We start from the raw sequence: 22,271 nt of genomic DNA, 5'->3' as shown, positions 1-22,271 counted from the left end.
TCTGAAAAGACATTTCACAACTCTGGTGCTAAATGGAAACAGATTGTGGGGGTTTATAAATCACAAGCAGATATTTTAACTCTCACTTAGATATAGTTGTCCCTTTTGGCTAAGACTTATTGTTTTTAAGAATCACTTTCACTTATTTTACTTGGACTTATTGTGGCTAACCACAAGTTTTTCTGAATCTGACACATTGTCATTTACCCACTTGAGCTTCTCCATCATGAGAAAAGTACAATGTCCATGTGGTAAGACATGATTAATATAGCCTCTGGATGACATTAGTCTGTGCATGCCACACAAATGCTGGATATACACATTTTAAAAATCTGTCATATATAATTGGTCTTTATAGTAACATCTTACAATAATGGCTACACTAAACATATTATTTTGGAATGTGAATGGCCTCACAGGTATAGACAAAAATGTGAGAGTATTGAATTATATTAAGAAATGTAGAGTGCAAATAGTAATGCTACAGAAGACACATTTGGAAAGAAGTAAGCATGTACATTTGATAAAGAAAGGATTTCAGGATTGATATTCAGCAGACTGTCAGGGACAAAGGAAAATGGGAGCACTTATATTAATTGTTAGAGGATCCCCAACTGTGATAGAAGAGAAACAAATGATAGTAATGGTAGAGTTGTGGAAGTAAGGGGCTACTGGCAATGGAGGAGGCTTACACTGGCATGTATTTATATTCCACCTAAAACTGCTATTATGGAGCTTAAGAAATTGTTTTGGAGAAGTAATCAGCTATCATCAGGGAATATTACTCAAAGACTGGGAATGGAACTTGATTTCCAATAACACATAGGCTGTATCTGTATGACTTAGAAGGGAAAATATAACAAAAGAGGGTAGATTTCTGAAGAAATATATGAAAATGTTTGGTATGGAAGATGTGACTTCACTAGTAGGGGCTCAAGAGAGAATTTACGTATTATTCCTCCAGGTACAATAACTGGGCTAGACTACACAGAAATCATGTTTCACAGGAACGTGTGCATTTAATTGAAAGCTTCAACACATATCCAATAACTATTTCAGATCATGTGCCAGTAAGAACTAAAAATAAAAATGCAGGGTAATAATGTAAAAATTAAACACTGGCAGTGCACTTTGCCACCTTCCTGTTAAAATAGAGGAATTTAAGGAATGGGTGGTGAACATTATTAAAGGGTTATTAGGGAAGATAGAAATTTCATCAGAAGTTATAGAAAGTGGGATAAATGAAAGTGGAGTTTAAAAATAGGGTAGAAATAAAAGAAAAAGGGGTATGGTTAAGAATTAACAATAATTATTTAGAGGGTCTGATGAAGGTTAAAGTATTGCAGAAAAGGGGATCTCACAGAACAAGGAGAGGCACAACAGCAGAGTTCTAAAGAGAGACTAAGCTGGATAATATGCATTAGTTTAGAAAGACTGCTGTTAAGCAGCGTTTTTTTTTTTTTTTATAATAACTCCCGAGCACAAAAACTCTTAGCACAACTTGGGCAACTGAAATTAGAAAGGGTTCTTGCCAAACTTACATCACTTATAACAAGAAAAATAACTTGCAATCCTGTATAGGTATTAGAGATATTTTGGAACTTTTATGAAAATTTGTATAAAACAGAAGAATGTGGAAATCAAGAAAAAGCACAAATGAAAATATTTATGGAATACTTAAGTATGCCAAGGTTAGTGGTCAATGAGGCTCAACAGTTAAAATAGGAAATGAGATAAAAACGGTGACATATTATTAATCTGCAGGAAAGTCTCCAGGAATAAATGGCATTCCTGTGGATGTTTGGAAACTACGAAGGAAGAAAGTGCTGAAGAAGTGAAAGGTAATGTTTAACAGTATTTTTAAAGGAGGGGAAGTCCCAATACCCTGGAAGAAATACACAAAGACCCACCAGACCCAGATTCATATATGCTCACTTCAGTTTTAAACCATGATCATGAAGTGTTAATGCCTATAACAGCTACAAAAATGGCATAGGTGTTAACAAGACTGATATGGATTAGTGTGGTTTTGTGGAGGGGAGGCAAACTTTTGACAGCATTAACAGAACAATGATTATGCAGAGGGAAGCAGAATGTAAGAAAGTGCTGCTGTTGTTGGTGATAATTCAATAAAGATGTTAAAAATCTATAGCCTCTGTATGCAAGACTGGCCTTTATTGTTTCTTTGTCCAGAGAAGTTTGGCAAAAAATTATTATAATAGTAGAATTCAGTGGTTAGTTGAATTTAAACATTTCATGTCAACTATTCCACAATATACATTTTTATTTTGAACTAAATCAAACAACCATCATCATCATCATCATTATCATCATCATTTTTAACTCTCCTTTTTCCATTTTCTACATAAGGTTAGGGTGTCATGTCAACTGTCACCATCTCTCTCTCCCTCTCTATTAAGTGCCACGCTCCTGCCTTCTTCAACACTCATGACCGACTGTAGCTGGTCTTTTCTTATGCAATCCATCCACCTCTTTACTGGATGCCCTCATTTCCACTTGCCTTCTTCCTGTCTGTCCCAAATCCTCTTCACAAGATTGTCTTCTGCTTTTCTACACAAGTGCCCGAACCACCTTTATCTGTTCTCTTTGACCTTTTCTGCAATTGGAGCTACATTGGTTTATGCTCCTTATTTCTTTGTCTGTGCCACAGTGTGCATCTTACCACCTGTCTCAGGCACTTCATCTCCATCACTTCTAAATTCCTTAACTGCTCTGCCTTTACTGCCCAGGTTTCTGTACCATACAATAGTACTGGTCACACCGCTGTTTTGTACACTTTACTTTTTAGCTTCTTTGGCATTTTTTTGTGCCAGTTGGCTGCAGCTGCTATGATTCTAGCTTGACTTCCTCATTCAGACTTCCCTTCTCCTCAACCACCCCTCCCAGATACTTGAAGCTGTTAACCTGTTCTACTGTTTTCCCTTCTATCTTGATTCTCAGCCTCTTCTGAACTCCACCATTTGCTGTCATTACAACTGTCTTATCTGTACTGAGTTTCATCCCATGTGCTTTCAGTTTTGCATTCCATTCCTCCATCCTTTGCTGAAGTTCTTGCTCAAAATCTACCTGTAGTGCCACATCGTCTGTGTACAGCAGCTTTGTTGATTTGTCCCCTTCAACCTGTTTGCTTATGTAGTCCATCACCAATATGAACAGCAGTGCACTTACTCGTGCATTCATACTCCCACTAAGAACTCCCCTGTGAGATTGGACACTGTTTGTACTTGAGTCATTGGGCCCTTGTACATAGGTTGCACTAATTCTACTAATATTTCTGGGGCTTTGAACCACCACAGGGCTGCCCAAATAAGCTTTCCGGGTACCTTGTCATATGCTCTCCAGAAGTCTAGGAATGCCCAGTTGGACTCTTTCCTTATCTGTAGCTTCTTCTCAACTATCTGTCTCACTACAAACATCGGGTCAGTTTTGCTGCATCCTGATCTGAGTCTGAACTGCCCAACTCTCATCTTACCTTTTACTACACTTCATATTCATTTATCAATCATCCACTCCAGAACTTTCATGGAATGTGACGGGAGGTTGATATATCTGTACTTCCCACAGTTGTGAATCTCCCCTTATGTTTATTCTCCAGTCATCTGGGATATCCCTTTCTCCACACACTTCGATGAGTACCCCCAGGAGCCATTTCTACCCTATCTTCCCATCATCTTTATGATCTCTACTGTGATCTCATCTGAGCCTGCTGCTTTTCCTGATTTCATTTTCCTTAGTGCTGCTCTTACTTCTTCTATGGTGGGCTCCTAGTCTTCTCTCATTGTAGGCTGTGTCTAGGGCAGTACTGCTTATATGGGGTTTTCTTTATTCAGAAGGTGCTGGAAGTTCTCCTTCCATCTGCCTTTGATGTCCTCTGGACTGGTGAGCAAGTTGTTGCTGGCAACCCTTATGAAAGGTGTCTGTCAATTGTCTTATTTTTCTGTCTTTGCGTTGCAGCCTGATGCAGTTTCTTTGTGCCATCTACTGACTTTCCAGAAGCTGGTAGAGTGCCTCTTATGCCTTGTTCTTTGCTATTGCAACTGCATTCTCAACTTCTTTGTTAGCCAACAATTATTCCTTCCTAGCCTGATCCAACATTTCTATCTCACACTTTTTCCTGTACTCCTTTATTTCTGTTGACTTCCTGGACTTCTGCATTCATCCACTAGCTTTTCTTATGTGCTTTATTTCCATACATGGCTCGGCTGCATATTTGTTCTGTATTTCTCGCACATGTTGTTTTGAGGCACTGCCATTCTTCTTCAACTCCACATATTTCCTCTTCTTCTTGAGATGCTAGAGCCTGGAATAATTTCTTAAACTTTTGTGCTTCCTCTCCAGTCTAGTCTCTGTTATCCTTGCAGCCTCCTCTGACTGCTCCTTTCAGATGATTGTGGCAACCAGTGGATGACTTCTCTTTCATTTCTCATTACAAATTGGATGTGGTTGTGAGAGCGAGGAGCTTCTTCCTTCCACAGTTCTCTTCTCAGGGTGTTCCAATGAGCCACCCGGGGATGTAGGTGCTAGGGATGCTGTCCCATGAGGTGAATTGTGGATAGATAGGATTCCATCTTTTAGTTTTAGTTACATACTTTAGTTAGGGACTTAGGATGGATGGGATCCATCTCGCCACATTCATCTACCCTCCCTCCCCCTTCCCCATTTTCCGGGAGCTGAGCTGTAGTCTTTTTTTTTCTCTTTCTTCTTGAAGAAAGACAGTTGTTGGTTATGAAGTGACTTTTAGTTTTCTGTCATTTTGCATGTGGGTGTATGAAACACAACAAACAAGATCTGGGGAAGCAGGTGTAGTGCATCCTGATAGCCCAGCCCCAGAGAATGAGAGGCTAGTGTATTTTTGTCCGAATGGTGAGATGGCGGATCGGCTCACCCATATGTTGTGAATGTAGGCGAGATGGATCCCATACATCCGAAGTTATGGTAAGTACATAACTAAAAGTTTATGCTGTTGGTCAGCTGTTTCACTGGAGATTGCTTTGCGGTCACTGATTCTACCCCAGTGCCCTTTCCTTACTAGGAGAAAGTCTACCTGAGTTGCATGTTGGCCACTATTGTATGTGATCTTGTGACTATCTCTCTTTCTGAACCATGTGTTTGCTACTATCAAGCCATTTGCTAGACAGAAGTCTAGAATAGACTCACCTTCTTTATTTCTTTTGCCCCATCCATTTGGACCCAGGCAGTCCACATATACTGTTCTGTCTGTCCTGATAAATGCATTCAAGTCACCCATTGTCATGACCAATTTATGTAGTCATTAGGTCCTGCAATCGCTGTGTGAATGCACTCTTCAGCCCACTATCACAACCCTGGTGTGGGCATATGCTGAGATTATGAATAGTGCCATATCATTAGGCTGGAGTCTGATTGTCATGAGTCTGACATCCCTCACAGTCTTTTGAAGCCTCTTCCTCACCATAATTCTCACACCATTTCTCATGCCTTTCTTCCTCCTGAGTAGTAGACTCTAGATCCCAAGCCAAGCAGCTTTGATGCTCTGCCTTTCTATTTTATCTTCTGGATACATAGGCTATTCAGCATCCTACTTATCATCACGTCATCCACTTCTAATTAGCATCCTGTTAGAGAACCTACATTGAGTGTAGCAATTCGTAGTTCTTGTTTAGGAAGTTGATTGGTTTTACTCACCCTAGTGTGCCCAACCAGGTAGATATACATTCACTCACACACATATTCATTCAGCTTCATTCATGCCCTTACACACGTGTGCACACCTGTCCACATGTATACAGAAACAAACCCTCCTCCCACACACACACACACCTTTGATGAACTTACCTTTACTGCAACTGCTTCCATAGGTGTGAATGGGTGACTACTGTCTTTTGATGTTAACTTCTTCCTCCAACAGTGGTAATTTATGCAGCTGAGCAATTCTCTGACGTTGCTCTACGATGTCACTTAGGAGCTGTTGGCATTTCCTGGGGGCAAATACATAGCTAATATGACTAATTATCATTAACTGCTCCCCGGATTGCCACATTAATATGCAGCTCTGCCCTTTGTGTTTAGTCTCCCACTGGCTGGAAACCACAGACATAGGGTGGTCTATAAATCAATCATTGCAAGTGGGAAAATGCCAGTGTTAAGGCTTCCTGTCTACAGTAAGCCTTTCTAAATTATAAGGATGGACATTCTTAGCTATGTTCTAACCTCTTGTACTAATTCTGTGTCACACACAAAAACACTTATTAAAATGCTGCAGTATAAAAAGTAACTAAATAAATCAAACTATACACTTTTATTGAAAAACAAGACAATATGAAGGTGTGAATCCGGAAACAACATTTTTTTTGACTGAAACATTTATAACAAATCAACTACTATATCAGATGTCATATTTAAATTATAAGCAGCACTTCTGATTACAGTGTTTCCTAGCCTACCAGTATGAAAAATCCAAATTTTAACCTTTCATGTAAGTCATTTAGGGATGTCAGTAGGGTTATTTTGTATAACTTTCAAAAGTGTATAATAATTACTGAACTAAAGGGAATGCAAAACTGAAATGAACTACAAACTCACTTGCAAAAGTAATATGGTATTCCCATTGACTAACCCCCATGAGCCATATTACACATTCAGGGGTTGATACAACACATTAACATAATCCTAGTGTATATTTTACCAGTTAGCAGTTTCAAACTGCCAATAATAAGCATAAAGAGTAGCCTAGAATTCTCTTTGTAAAAAAGAATGAGAATCTGGGGTAGAGGTATTCTCTGAGACAGGACTCCCCATCCATGTGAAGCAGAGATCCTCCTTAACCCAATTCAAGTGTAACTTGGACAATTGGAAGGGGAATAGGAAATTCATCCCTGGCTTGGCACCTGTGTCTCTAATGGACACAGGGAGCCTGTAAGTTGTTCATCTCCCAGGCCCCTGCGTGTAAATGTTTCACCTCCCAACCCCCTGCTTACACTTATCAAGGGTACCAGAACTTGTCCACAGATTTGGGATGCATGGCTAGGCTTAAAAAGGCCCTTGTGGTTATTAGTCTAGTACATACCTATGAACATGTAGAAAGAAAAATAAACTGAATGCAGGAAAGAGAAAGCATTGAGGCATGCCTTTTGCATCTAAGGCCCAAGAGACTAAGAAGTGGTTAGGAAACAATGACTACTAAGTTAATTTATCAGATCTGTAGCTGGTGCTTTAAGCCTAGGCAGGCTTAACAGACTGGGGTAGACCATAAAAAAGACATTCATTAAATATTCCTGTCCATGGTTTATTCAGAATGATGGGTTATGATTATAATTTAGATTTGTATTAGTGCACCTCTCCCCTTGTGGCTTTTGTATATTGGTAAAACCATTCTGTACCTCCAGTGTGCCTTTCTGAGGCAAATGTCAGTCTACTATATCTACCAACCTTGCCAAACCAAATCTGACTAATTTAAAAATAGTGCTGCTCAGTGACAGAAGCCTCAACAATAAATTTCCTCTGTAGAAACCTATGTGCTCATTGAAACATAGTTCTAATACATCAGTAATTCCCTCTCTACCACGATTCAATTCAGACCCGCCACTGAGGGTGCCTCTGCTATAGATGGTGGTGTATCCATGGTGTTTCCACATTCTTTTACAATTCCATCACATCTAGAATTATACAGCAAGATGATGGCCTAGAACTCCTCTATGTCCTTAAGTATCAATACACTTTCCTACAATATCCCAACTTGCTACAAAACCCCTTCTATGATATACTGGCTCTGATCCATGACAAACGTAATGCAAAATTTAGAAATAAACCCCTGTAATGGACTTCTGGTGTAACCATAAGGAAAAAAAAAATGACCCTTATGTACAAACTGAAAACCTAATGTTTCAAACCTGTACTTGAGAAATTAAACAAAGAATTTAGAAGTAAAATCAAATCCACCAAGGCTATGAATGAATTGAAATCTGTCACCACTAGCAAGGGCAATGTGTTAGTAACCTTAGGAAAAATGTCCAGCACTGCACCCAACTAATAAATAAAATTATCACCTACTGAAACCCTGATGACAAAGCAAACATATAAGCAGGTAAATGTAATTGCATCTTCTTCCACTGTCACCCTCAAGATTCCCATGATATGATTAAATATCTATACCCCGCCCCTGCAAGTTCCCCACATATCAAGTTTTATAGACTCTCTCTGAGGCAAAAAAATGCTTGCTTTCTAGTGCTTGACAGTGTATCAGAGAGTTTCCTTGTTAGAATGAGACACTGTCTCACAGACCAACTTCTGAACTTGTTCAGCGTCACCTCTCATACTGTTTCATGCCAGAGGTATGGAGAATAGTGCAGCCATCCTCTTTAATAATGGTGGCAACTGTACACCAAAAAGCCTTACCAGCCTTTTCTGCAAGATGATGGAACACATCATTATAGCTCTTACAAATTTATTGGCAGCGTAAAATCCATTGACCCAAATCAGTTTGGATTTGTGAAGGTCAAACACTAACTGCTTAACCTATTAAATATCTTTGAAAAAGTCAGTAAGAATTTTGGATGGGAAAGAATGTAAAATTAACATACCTTTGCCTGACCACGGCCTTTAATACTACCACACACTTGGGTGTCATAGACAAACTAGACAAACAAAAATAAATCCATGCTACCTGCTGGATAGCAAACTGGCTTACAGACAGAACCCTACAAATGAAGATCAGAAACACTGACTGTACCAAAAAGGCTCATTACCAGTACAGTACCAGAGAGCTTTGTACTGGTTTGCTTCTATTTAGTGTCTATTTCTCTGATGTCCAAGCTGATGTCAATGGTCTCTGGCTGGCCAAGTTTGCAGATGAATGAACACTTGGAACTACTAACTCTCCAAGGACTGACTCCCAAATCCTCCAAAATGGTCTAGCACATACAAACATGCTGTGCCAGGACCATGGTCTAAGGCTAAATGAAAAAAAGGTATAGTACTTAGTCCTTTTGAAAAATTCAGGCTCCTTAGTACTTACCACATAAAAGACACTCACCTAAAATTAACACAATTATTAGTTACCTGGACACTTTCACAGATAAAGAGTTTTCCTTCAACCTCCATGCCTCCATTATAATCATCATTAGAAAATCATTTTACCTAGCCTAGCTGATTGCCAAGAGTATATCTCCTAGATTCAGGGAATTTATTATCTCTTCTACTCGTCACTTATTAGTCCCATAATTGAATATAAAGCTCCTTTCCCATGCATCTGGCCAAACATAAGATCCAAATTGTGTGACCTCCAATGCTTCCTCACAAAAAAAATCAGGGGCCTAAACTATATGTCTTTAGAAGAACACATTAAAGCTGCATTGCTATTTTCAGTCTCATACAAACTCTTGCAGAGTGACCTTTGCCTAGCTTACAGTGCCTGAAATGACTCTGTCCTGTGTGACCTTCTAGAAGCTAACAAAGTGTGACAATGTGAGGTACTGCCAGCTATACCAGAGAGAGTAGGGCAGTGCATGTGTAACATATGCCAGCTTAGCTAGCTGGAGTTTTGTAAATACTTTTATGTCATTTGCATATCAAACTGATTTGTATAGATGCTGCTTGTGTGAAAAATATATTTGTAAGGCTGCTTGTGTTAAAAATGTATCAACAGTGGGTTCTGCTGGACATAAAAGATATATATATATATATATATATATATATATATATATATACACACACAAATCTAGGACGTTTGCTCGAAAGAGCAAATGTCCGAATCCATAACAACTGAACACACTTTAACAAAAACGCTTTTATTGAAAAGGCACTTTCGTTAAAGCGTGTTACAAAAAATAAAAAACTGCATTAACGTTTTGGCAGGGGGCAAAGCCCCCCCTGTGCCCCCCACACCCCCTATTTTAACATTCTCCCTCTGAGACTGCACTACAGTGGGGAAAAGGGAATTTTCCCTTATCCACACCATAATACGGCCTCAGCAACAGGCATACTTACGCAAAAGTGCTTCTTTGGTGAAAAGCACTTTTGCATAAGTATGCCCGGCCGTTTGCGTTTTAATCATTTGGTCATTCGAGCAAACGTCCTAGACCCGTATATATATATATATATATATATAAATATGTATGTGTGTGTGTCAGACTGTATGGTGGTAACCGCTGAAATGTATATATGTTAACAGAGGATACTGGAAAGGAAGGGCTTAAACTCAGCCCAGCTTACCTTAAGAAAAATAGTTTGAAATTAAATTACTTGGTATAGGCCATAAGGATTGTATGTCAAAGGTCTGAATGCAGCCAAAGACACAACATCTGTGAAAACAAAGACTAGGAATACTGCTTTATTGTCCTCAATTATAAACTAATTGTTAACCTGGAAGGGTGGAAGTGTTGAAATAGTTTTATAGCTTCCAGATGCTGTAACACATCTTAGCAAAGCTCTATGTGTATGTATTGTGACACATATGTGCAAGATCCTGCTTCAGCTTCTAGTAAAGGGGGTAGAGTGGGAACCACAGAGTCAGGTGGCCAGATGTGATGTCATTCTGTAATCCAGCACTGAAATGATGCTTTAATACTAGATGAGACAGAAGTCTCAGGGCAATCTGTTTGTGAAACCTATCAAGTAAGACCACTCACCCACATCACCTTGCCTTGCTCTATTAAGTAAAAAGTAAACAGTAATTCTTTAGATCAGTCAGGAAAATATAGTGAGATTAGTTAAGTATTTGTTTTTTCTGTACCTGTGTGAATCTTTCCATCTGTGTTATTTTTAATAGTTCCTGTGATTGAAACTCTGTTTATTATAAATAGATATTCAGTATTTTCATTTTATTTTATTATTTATTATTAAATATATTTAAATCTTTCATTGTGGCTGTTTTTTAGGAAATATTTAACCTTTGATAGTTCTTATATTTATTTAGTGACATTGTGGCTGTTCCTGAAAGTCTTGCTGTTTGGTCAGCATTACAAGGTGTGTGTGTGTGTGTGTGTGTGTGTGTGTGTGTGTGTGTGTGTGTGTGTGTGTGTGTGTGTGTGTGTGTGTGTGTGTGAAAACCAAAGCTCAAAGTGTGCGTGTCAGCTACTTTGAACAGGGACATTGAGAGCACTGATTTCGCAGAGAGTGTGGTGGAGGACTTTGCTTGGAACACCAGGCTAAGGACTTAACTCTATAGCTGTGTAAGTTGGGAGTTTTATTTGGGGCCTAGAGATGGAAACCCATCCCCTGGACTGGAGTGTGCTCTCTGTGTGCTCTTAATGGAATTTGTGCTTGGTACAGAAAGCTGCATCTGAAAATTTGGTGTGTATCCATTTGTGTTCCAAGTGAACATCCTTCACTGGTGTCAGTGGTGAGGATTGAGTCTCCTTGATTACTGACCCAGAGGAGGGATGCCCCAGGAAATAACACCATAAAAACCTGGATTAGAGAGCTAAACTTCCACAACATAAAATGAACCTGCTGCCACGATAGGGCTCTCTCTCAACAAATGTCCCTCCTCTGGAATAAACTCTGCTTCTACATTAGACAAAATAGCTCCCTGACCCTTTTCAATCACTATATGGATAAATGGATGGAGAATCACCAATATATCCCTAGGTTAATCTGTTAACCCCTTAAGGAAAGGAGTAACAAAGTGGGTATTGCTTTGACTACACTTTAAATGAGCCACCCAGATCAACTGCCTAAGAATGACATATAAACCTGCATGCATTAAGTTTATTTTCTGACATTGTTCAATTACATTTTTGGTGAATAATTTATAAAATACTACTACTACTTAAGTAAGATTGAGCCATCAAGACACTGATGGTAGAAAATAAGGTTTAGTGAAGTGTGTCACTAATACTTCAGCATGATCCAACTTGTAAGCTCTCCAATGCTTCCTTTCATATAGCCTCCTTTTTTCTTCCCCTGTAAATAGGAACATTAATTTCCATTTTATACTTGGATGTTTAAATGGCTGGTTATGGACTGAGAATGTGAGCAACATGAAAAGATGGAGTTTCTAGACAATAGCTTCAAGTAATATTTTACATTTTGTGAAGTATTCCAGTGAATTTCCCAAGTAAGTCTCAACTTACTATAGCACTTACGTAATGTACATGGAGAAATCATTATAATACTTACTGCAGAACTTTTGTGACCAAGTAGGCTAACTTTACTGGCTTCTAACTGTTCCTCTTGGGGGCTTTGGACTTAGGCGAACAACTTAGTCAATGACTGCCTTAAAACAGGACTCTTTTGAGGCGATGATTGGATGGGACATAGGAAATTCACCCTGGGGATCACCTCTGGGGCTCTGCTCGACAGGGGCACAGGAAAATAATTTTCTTGGATATCGAAAGCCAGGATACCTTTTTTGGCTAGGCTTATATAGTTCCTAGGGCCAATAGCCTAGTACCTACCTATGAACCTAAAGGATGGGACAGAAAAAGTTTGTTCTCATGAGCACTGAGCTGATAGTGTCCTTGTTCTGAGCAAGACTTCAGTTTGGGTGCATATAGACTTCATACTTGCACATATGATCCTATCATCCAAATTGCACATCTTTTTTATAATTAATATCTTTTGAATCTTCAGCATTAAGTGTATGCCACTGCAGAGTACCCACTTATTTATTTGTTTAGTTGTTTATTTATTTACTTAAAACAAAAGCAAATGAACAAACCCAAAAAGGCTACTTTAATGAATGAAATCTTACTCTTTATTGGTTCTTGCATTCAAAATGTTCAATAATTCTATGTACTATATCACACTAATATTGTTGAGGATGTTACAGGATATCTGTAGCAGCAGAATGGTAAGCTGTGGATGTAACAAATGATACATTACTGAAAACGAAAAGAAAAGAAAAAAGTGGATACTTCTGAACTAGGCACCTACCAGTGTTCAGCATAACGAACTTCATACTTAAGTAGTGACCATTTGCCCAATATCCTTAAAGCAGAGGAGAAAGGATATTGCAGTGAAGTATTACCCGGATTCAGGAAAAATCTGAAAACAGATAATTACAAAGGACGTGTTCTTTATTATGGGTAGTGCACAATGAGAGAGGTTGGATTTGTGCCAATGCCCACAGTGGGAGTAGTGTCAAATGTTAGTGGGCATTCACTTTTGTATGCAAGTTTGTACTGTTTATTTGAGTCTGTAGTACAAAAGGGAGGAACCAAAAAATAAAATGTAGGAAAGATATCAAGGTTGCACTTTCTATTTGTATATGATCATTTTCTTTATTTTGTGAATTGGAAGCTGGCAGAATGGCCACTTGACAGAATCTGGGCTGGGAATATGGATAACCACTGACTGGAATTTAACAGGCTGCAAGTGTTCACAGCACATGGCTGAGCATCTGACAGAACCTAGATTGGATATAAAGACATGACTGGATTGGGTACCTGACAAATTCTGCACTGGGAAAGTTGCCACTAGAGGGTCTGGATACCTGCCAGACTCTGGGTTCTAACAGTGAGCGACTGAGTTCTTGGCAGACTCCAGCCTGGAGGCATTAATGACAGACTAGACACCTTCACTTTGGCAGCTACAGTGGGGAAAATACAGAAGAAAGGAAAACTGATTAAAATAAAATAGGGGTTACTTTAGCTGTCTAAATTTTCAGAGCTTAGTATTCATTTGGTTGAATAACTGTGTGCAATATGTTCTGCTCCACTCCTACTGTCACTGTTTATAGAACTGAAATGGTATAGGGCAGTAAAATATCTACAAGTCAAATAGCCTCATACAGATTGCTGGCAGCCTTAGTTGTAATTAGAGCCTCAGGGCAAATGGTCAATGCAGTCATGCTCTTGATATGGAACTGACAAGCACACTTTTTTGAGTCAATGCCAGTTGAATCTGTTAATATTTAAACATGCCTCCATCGCATTGCATATTACTGCAGTTATAAAGCAAGATACTGCACAGGTCTAAACATTTTACAATAGCTTTTTTCTTTGTGTCACTGTCTACTGTTTGCTAAAAATAATGTTAATTGCTTTATTATTCTCTCTCATTTTGCTACTGCATTATCTGAGTTAGCCTGCTAGCCCATCAGTGCTGTCATAGAGAGATGTTATAGTCCCATCCTTCCATTCAATTATGATTTCCCCATGCCTCAAAGATGGTGATCGTGAGCCTTGTATATTTTGTGGAGAGTGTCCCGATGGATTCACTAGCAACGTCTGTTCATCTGGTGTTTCATCAGCCCTTGTACAATCATTCACTTGGGGGTATGCCTTTAAAGCTGAAAACTTCTTCTTCTTCCTAGTAAGATAGTAAAAAAAAATCATATGTTATTATTCAGTACATTGTGGTAGAATAATCCTAACCCTTTGGACCAGAGCTGGTTTTGCATGTGACAAGGAAATAATTTAAATTCTTATTCATAACATAGGATAGCATGTATCAAGTGATGAAGCTACGGGCCTCTCATAACTGCAATCCAAACTATGCAGACATTTTTCAAAATAATAATATACTGCATGTGTTAAAAAAGAAATTAATTATTCTGACATTCCACAAAGTAATATCACAATTAGAAGTCACTGTTACTGTCCATATTCAATATCACCAAAACGTGCTGCATGTTACACATAAGAGCAATGCCAGTGTGATACAACTGCGTATGTCAAGGTGTGGGCTGTCTTAAGATTGACTACAGGTTGACAAGCTTTGGTCTCAAGGAAAAAGCATACATCTGTTGCTACTATTACACATTGAATAATGTAAAGACATTCTCCACAGTCATTTTCAGATTTTTAATTATTCTTACAATGTGTTCTGGAAAATTAAAATGGAGTCCTAGTATAATTTCAGCATCAGTCAGATAATTAGGGTGAACCATTTAATTCTGGGAAGGTAATCCACTAGGGCGTATTTCTGATACATCATTGTAAACTGTAAAAGGCCTACTGAAATCTGGAGAGACTAAGGGAGGATCTGAACAGAGTATTCTCTTTAGCTGATTAAAGACGTTATCAACCTTTAATGTCAATGTAATCCTATGGATATCTCCTTTTGTTACAAAAGTAACAGGGCAAGCTACTGAGGCAAATAGGGCACACATTTATGACAGAAACCAGTTAATCTCCAAGAATGCCTTTACTTGATTCTAAGTTCAAGGAATGAGCCAGTTTTTAAGAATTTTAATTCTTTTTTCTTTCTTTCTGGGGTTTAACTATCTGCCTACCAATAACATATCCCAGATATTTCAACTGTCGTACCTACCTTGTTTCTGGACAGACTGACAGTTAAACTATCCTGTTTCAAAGAGTCTAGTATGGCTTGACCCTTAGCTAAATGAGAGTCCCAATCCCTGAATGTGTTATCACACTGTCTAGGTAAGGAGCAACATAACTGACAAGCTGGGTTAGGATTCTCTCCATAAGTCTCTAAAAGTTTGCAGGGCACCACACATCTCGAAAGGAAGGAAGGAGAGTGGAACAAACCCTCTAGTACTGAAAAAGCTGTTTTTTTTATTTGTCTTCAGCTGTTTGGGGGATCTACCAATGTCACTTAATTAGATCTAATGTGGTCAATAATCTTGGCTTCCCCAGGCTTTTTAAAAGTTTATCAGCTGTAGGCATTGGGTAGCTGTTAAATGTTGAAATGCTGTTTGGCTTCCTAAACATCATTAAAAAGCCTGATTGTTCCGTCAGACTTTGGGACCAATACATGAGGCTATTGTACTTGCGTTTTGAATTTTCTTTGAGCACTTCATTTAGCACAGCTTCTCTCTGTAATTATAGTATTCTGTCAGGTTATAAGTTAAATTTCCCCCCTGGAATAGTCTCACCATGGCATTGGTTTAAGTGTATTCTCACAGGTAGCTCAGATGTCTATTTCTCAACAGGAACTCTTTTATTTCTTATTTCTGATGTTTATATTGTGCGTTATCTACCTGAACTGCAACATTAGAGTTTAGATTTCTTTCTTCACCATACCTGTTAGTTTCTGCTAGTAAGCCCATTACAGAGGCCATTATTTCTTTCCTTGGTGTCAAGACATTCAAATGTTAAAACTCTTTTGATTTTCTCTTACCACTCTGTTTTACTGTGTAGTTTAAATAATTTATTTATTTTACTACTTCAAATAGCCACTAAGCCAAAATATTGTTTAATGCAGAGAGGACCAAATCAGCAACTGGACTCCAGCTTAGAATTCTCTGGTCCTTGCATACAGTCTTTGTTTCATGGCCTGATCTGTTATATGTGTACCCTTACAATGGCCATTACCACTTTGAGCCTATCTTGTAGACTGGTGTAATGTTCTGTGATACATTTAAATGGGGTTTTCTCTTCTTCCCAAGTTTCTGTAGTAACATCTGACAGTCTAGGAAGATACATACCATATTATAATTCAAAAGAATTGAAATCCATTGAAGTTTGTGGTGCTTCTCTAATAGCAAACAAGATGTATGATATTAACTTGTTCCAGTTTTACCATCTTCCACAATTATTTTTCACAGTATGGATTTCAGTATTCAGTTAAAATAGTCCACCAGCCCATCAGTTTGTGGAAAGTGCACTGAATTTTTTTAACTGCTTGACCTTCTTAAATACTTGATACAGCCGTTGTATCATTCTTAACATTAGTGGAGTTCACTAGTCAGTGAGAATTTCCTTAGGTATCCTCACTCTGGAAAACAATAAAACTAGCCCCTTAGCTATGAATTCATCAACAGCTTTACATAGTAGAATGGTCTCAAGATACTTTGTCGCACATTTTAAAATAACCAAAATATATTGAAATACATTACTAACTTTTATTGAAGGGCCAACAATATCCATGGTTTTATGTTTGAATGGGGCATTAGTAATAGGCATGGAATCAACAGATTCTGAAGCAAGGGATGAGGGTGCATTGTCTGGCATTCAGGGTATCTAGCACAGATGTTTTCAATTTATTTCATTACTCCCTGCCAGTAAAACCTTGCCAGAACCCTTGTTTTGGTACTGTTCTTTCCTAGGTCCCCCTAGTTAGTGACTACATGCTATGCTCATTACTAGAGTTCTAAATGGTTTGGCACCAATAGTCAATAGCATAGATGGAATCAGGTTTTGTGTGGGCTTTCCTAATGCTACTTTGGAGATGTATATTGAATTTCAACTTATTATTTAAGATCATGTTAAGCAGTTTGGTAGTGGATAATATATCCACCTTGATGTTTCTGGATGAATTTACAGCTAGACCAGCTGAGTGGGGGTATAGCTTTGATTCAGTGAGGAATAAAATAAGCTTGGTCTAATTTGACTTTAGTATGAGATGTGACTCCTTCAACCATTGCTCTACAGAGGAGTGGGAATCCTAAGTTAGTTTTTGAAGTTTGAGTATGTTGGGGGTTGAAAAGATAATTATTTTTTTACCCTTCCAATTTTTATTTTATAAACACAACTTCTCATTGAAATTACAGATTTAAATGTTCTTCCTCTGATCAAACAGTTGCAAACATAACTTTCAATAACAAATTTTGGTTAACAACATTACAATTAAAAGTTTCTCCTGCCCTCTTCAACAAAATCTACTTTAAATGCCTACTCCAAGTTTTAGTTCCCCTGTCCATTCAAGCTCCATCTTCCTTTAATGGACAGGTAATATTTCTTTTTACACCCTCCTATATTACAGCCTTATGCTTCACAACTGACATTTATTACCCCTGAAACAATCATTGTCTGTCATTACAATTTTTTCCTTCCTCACATTATCACCCCAATGTACTACAAACTCATTTTTTTAATTCCTAGAAAAGACACTCCTGACCATAATAGAAAAACTATATACAGATAAACTAACTGTAACTGTATACATTATTAACGTGAACAGAATAAACCCAATATCCCTACCTGTTAAGGATATCAGTAAGAGTCAGTGATTTCTCATTGTTCACCTTTGCCACAATCAGCTAGGCCTCTTATTCTCTATTCTCCTCTTCAGCCTTTATCCTATCACAAATACCCAATTTCTGTTGCAGAAGTCTATTCTTACTTTCATCCTCCTCTGTAAGCTCAAGCTTTCTTATCGCATCCATCATTTCCATTACATTCTCCATCTTTGGTTTATTCCTCTTCTTCCATTTTCTTGTAATTCCATTTTTATCTATTGTTAATAATAAGGCAATCAATGCCCTAGCAGGACCTCCATTAGTGACTGGCCTCTTGGTGGAGGTGATCTCACCTATTCTGACCTCCTATCAGTGAGCCATTTGGCTATCCATTGGGTGATAAAATAATTTATACCTAATTTAGTGAGCTTGTCTGTAATGCCTGAGTGGGGTACTGTATCAAAAGCCTTGGCCAGGTCGAGGTAAGCTGTGTGTGCTGTCATGCCCTCATCCACTGCTTTGGTGCCTCTCTCAAAGAAGTCCACCAGATTTAATAGGCATAAAGCTGAAATATGATGGGTCCAGTGTTTGCAGATTCCCTATTTCCTCATTCATCATGTAAAGGATAATTCTTTCTATGGCCTTACATATGAGGCCGGCCAGACTTATGAGCCTGTACTTACCTGGATTGGTGGTTGGACCTCCTTTGTGCAGAGGAATGACTGTAGCCATATTCAATTCCATGAGCTCAAAAACATGACTATAGGCTCCAGTTGAAAAGTGATTCAAGTGGATCAAAAAGGTCATGCTTCATGCTATTGAGTAAGCATCCCAGGATGTTATTGGGGGCCCATCAATGCAGTGTTTTTGGCCTTAGAAAGTGATTTGAAGACCTGTTCCCTAGTAATAATTGGGGGGATTGTGGTGTGCGGTATTTCCTTTGGACTACTGGGAGTGGGGGGAGTAGGGAAGAGAAATTTGAGCTGAACCAGTCAGCCAAATGGTTGGCAATGGTCTCTGGTTCAGTGTGGGTGATGTCATTTACAATAAATTCTGCTCATTGTTGCGTATTTCCCTTGAGGTTACTGACATAGCTAAACAAAGCTTTGTGGTTGTCCTTTGCCTGAAAAGCTTTTTTTTCCCTTCAAATTTAGCCTCTGAACTATTAATTAACTCTTTTTTTTAGTAAGTGGGAAGGTAGAAAACAGAAAATAATTCAACTTTAAGAGATTGCAGGAGTGGGGGTGGGTGGGCTTCCTAGTTGATCTCTTAGTTCTCCGTAGAATGAGCTGATGAGATGAAACTGGAAGGAGTGTCAAAAGTCAGATTTATGGTAGGGGCAGGCAACTCAAAAGCTACTAAGTTTAAACACTTGTAGTTAAATGAGAGATTCTATTTCTCAGCTCCCCCTGAAAAACTACCGGGAACTTATTCACTGTCTGCAAAATAATTATTTTCTAATGGACTCTAGCCAAGACTTCTTAAAACTCCAGAAAGAACAAAAAACTAAAACAAAATGCAGTGTAAGAGTAAATATAAAAAATGGAAGTAACCAAACCTTAAATGAATAACTCCAACACGAATTCAAATGCAGAGAGAAATGAGCAATATTTAGGCAGTGAACAGCAAATCACATTGGCCACCCTTCCTCTTAGTCTTCAACTCATAATATCCTATAGGCAAGAATCTATGGTTCCATTTGCAAATGCACTGCGACTGCAGCACCTTATACTTTGCAGTTCTGACACAGGTTGGACATATTATTCTGCACGATGTGTTTCTATTACTTCCCAGATGCATGCCTGTTCCCCACCAATCCCCTCTAGTGACTCTGCCAGTACCATTGTTTTCCATCCCACTGCATACTCTTGATCTTGTAGCAAGTATATCAGCCTAACCTCAGTGGCTTTATAATTTGCTGCTAAATCTGGCATAGCAAGCCCAACTCTTCTCCTCCGATAATACGAGCCTATCCTACTGTACCCCTTCTTTCTTACTATCTTGGAAAAAAATCCCTCAACTCCCTTTTTATATTACTCCAAATGTGTTCCTTTAAAACATAACAGCAGAACTGTATGACATACACCAGTGGTGCCAAGAACATTTTAAAAACTTGTAGCTAGTTGTCCTGGTCCATAAAGGTCATTTTCCATTTTCATACCATTTGTATAATTTGGTCTTTAGTTTTCTCCCACATTTCACAAGCTGCTTGGTCCAGACCTTCTTTTAACCAGATTCCTAAATATTTCATCTTTTCCTATCCCCATATAATTGGGTACTCTTGGAAAAACTTAAAAGAAGGGAAGAAATTCATAACTATTGCCTTGGTCTTAATTTAATTAACTTTGTATATTGCTATAGTACCAAAATACCTATACTTTGAAAACAATGCTTTTAAATCTTTTTCCTGATCAATCACATATAGAGTTACATTGTCAGCGGATAAGGCAGTCTTTTTCTATTTACCTCTCCAGTTATATTCCACTGTACTTGAATTATTTATATCACTAGCTAGTGGTTCCAGACACAAGGCAAATAGCAGAGGAGATAATGGGCATCCTTGCCTCATACCCCTTATGAGAGATATTACTTGTGAAAGATGCCCCATACATTTTACTCTTTCCCTACAAACCTACAATGATCCATATTAATTGTTGTAGGTATTACCATGGTCAGTCTAGTCACTAAAATGGTCACGAACACTTTATAGTTATGATTCAATATCAATGTAGGTCTGTACGAAACAGGGTCAAGTGGGTCTTTCCTCTCCTTTGGGATAAAAGTCACAATCACCTCTTTCCAGGATTCTGGAATCTCCCCCTCACCTCCCTCCAGTATGTTGTTATGAAGCATCTAAAACACTCTTACAAGCTGTTGCTCCCTCACCTTGCAAACATCCACCAGAATTCTATCACTGCTTGGTGTCGTTCCTGAGTTTGACTCCTTATTGGCTCTACAATTTCATGCTTTTCTATCCTTCTTATCATATTCTTTTTTCTCAGCCTCCAATAACTGCAGGAGAACTTAGCCAGTAAGTATCTCTCCATGTCTTGCTCCCTTGTTTATACGGACTCCTCATGCCTATACAACTTTTTATAATAATTGGCTAGCAATACTCTTATTTCCCCTGGTTGTGTAACCACCTTGCTGTTGATTGGATCTCTTATCCTCACCATCATTCTTTCTACATTTTGTTGCCATAGCCTTTGCACTAATAACTTTCTTGAGTTTGTATTGTTGTCAAATAATAATTGCCATAACACTACCACATTTCTTTTCTTAAGTGCAACAAGATGCTCTGTTATTCCCTGTTTAACTATCCCCATTTGTTCTTTCCGAACTTTTTTATCATCTTCTATCATATCTGTTTGTAAATCCTTTGTTTTACTAAGGCCCTGTCTCTCTCTTGCCACATGTTTCACACATTGTCTGCAATTTGCTGTTTTATCTTACATTTACAATTCTCCCAATTGCTAGCACTTATTTTCTTTTTGCTCACTAATCATTGTAGTTCCTCCACCAAAACGTTCCCCTTCCAGTACTGTAAAAGCTTCATTTTCATAAAATATGTAGGAAAATGACAGTGCTTGATCCCCCCTCCCCTCCCATTTATTAACCTGTACTTGCACTGGGGCATGATCTGAAATCAGTACTGGTTGAATCCAGGTCCCATCTATTAGGTGACTGTATTCTTTGGATATATAATATTTGTCTAACATTGCCCAATTATTATATCTTCCAGAGTAATATATATACTCTTAAGGTACTTATGTATTATCGCAACCAGATTTTTGCGATAATACCGCTTGCTTCCCAGTGTGTGAATGTAACCGGAAATGTATGCAGAATCACACTGGCAATGTTAACTTTATGAAAAAAAACATTGTTTAGGTAGAAAGAACAGTGTACAATTTAAAAAATGACTGAAGCTGTGCTGTTTCCCAACATCATGTCACTCATAATACATTTTCTACACAACTTACACAAGTATGCTGCCCTAAAACATCCAGAAACATCCACAAATATGCTGCCCAAAACATCCAGAAAACATCCACAAGTATGCTATCCAAAACATCCATAAAACATTCCAAAAGTAATGAAACCATCTGAAAACAAAAAATAATCCGGTACTATCGAATACTCCATACATGTTAATCGTAGTACCACCTAACACCACATGTAATATTAAGTTTAGCCTCCGTTGTACAAGTACTTTATCTCTTTGTTATTCTCTTTAACTTAAATTATTTTAAAATGTTTGTAAAATAAAGCCAATAATTTACCCCCAAAATTTGCTGCACTTGATGTTTTATTCTCAGAAAAATGTATTGTCAACTTTGGAATAATCCTTCTTGCAGTATGGCAGCAGTTCAACCAAATATTTCCCAGGCGTCCTCATTTCATTTCCTGTAGTTCATAGGTTCATAAGGTAGGTTATAGCATTTGGCTTTATATAGGTTTACAA

At 38.2% G+C, this 22,271-nt stretch overlaps 1 protein-coding gene across 1 annotated transcript in view; it reads right to left on the bottom strand.

The window, feature by feature from the left end:
* Window positions 1-12,676: 12,676 nt before the first annotated feature.
* Window positions 12,677-22,271, bottom strand: part of LOC122807003 — a 326,840-nt gene continuing 317,245 nt past the window's right edge. Inside the window, exon 6 of the mRNA XM_044077877.1 lies at window positions 12,677-14,250. Within this exon, the coding sequence (XP_043933812.1) occupies window positions 14,022-14,250 (229 nt within the window). The 3' untranslated portion in view covers window positions 12,677-14,021. The remainder of the gene's footprint in view (window positions 14,251-22,271) is intronic.

The sequence above is a fragment of the Protopterus annectens genome, chromosome 1.part1 (assembly GCF_019279795.1).
Source record: "Protopterus annectens isolate FY-2018-M chromosome 1.part1, PAN1.0, whole genome shotgun sequence".
Classification (NCBI taxonomy): Eukaryota; Metazoa; Chordata; order Ceratodontiformes; family Protopteridae; genus Protopterus; species Protopterus annectens.
This window is presented reverse-complemented; position numbering and strand designations above follow the sequence as displayed.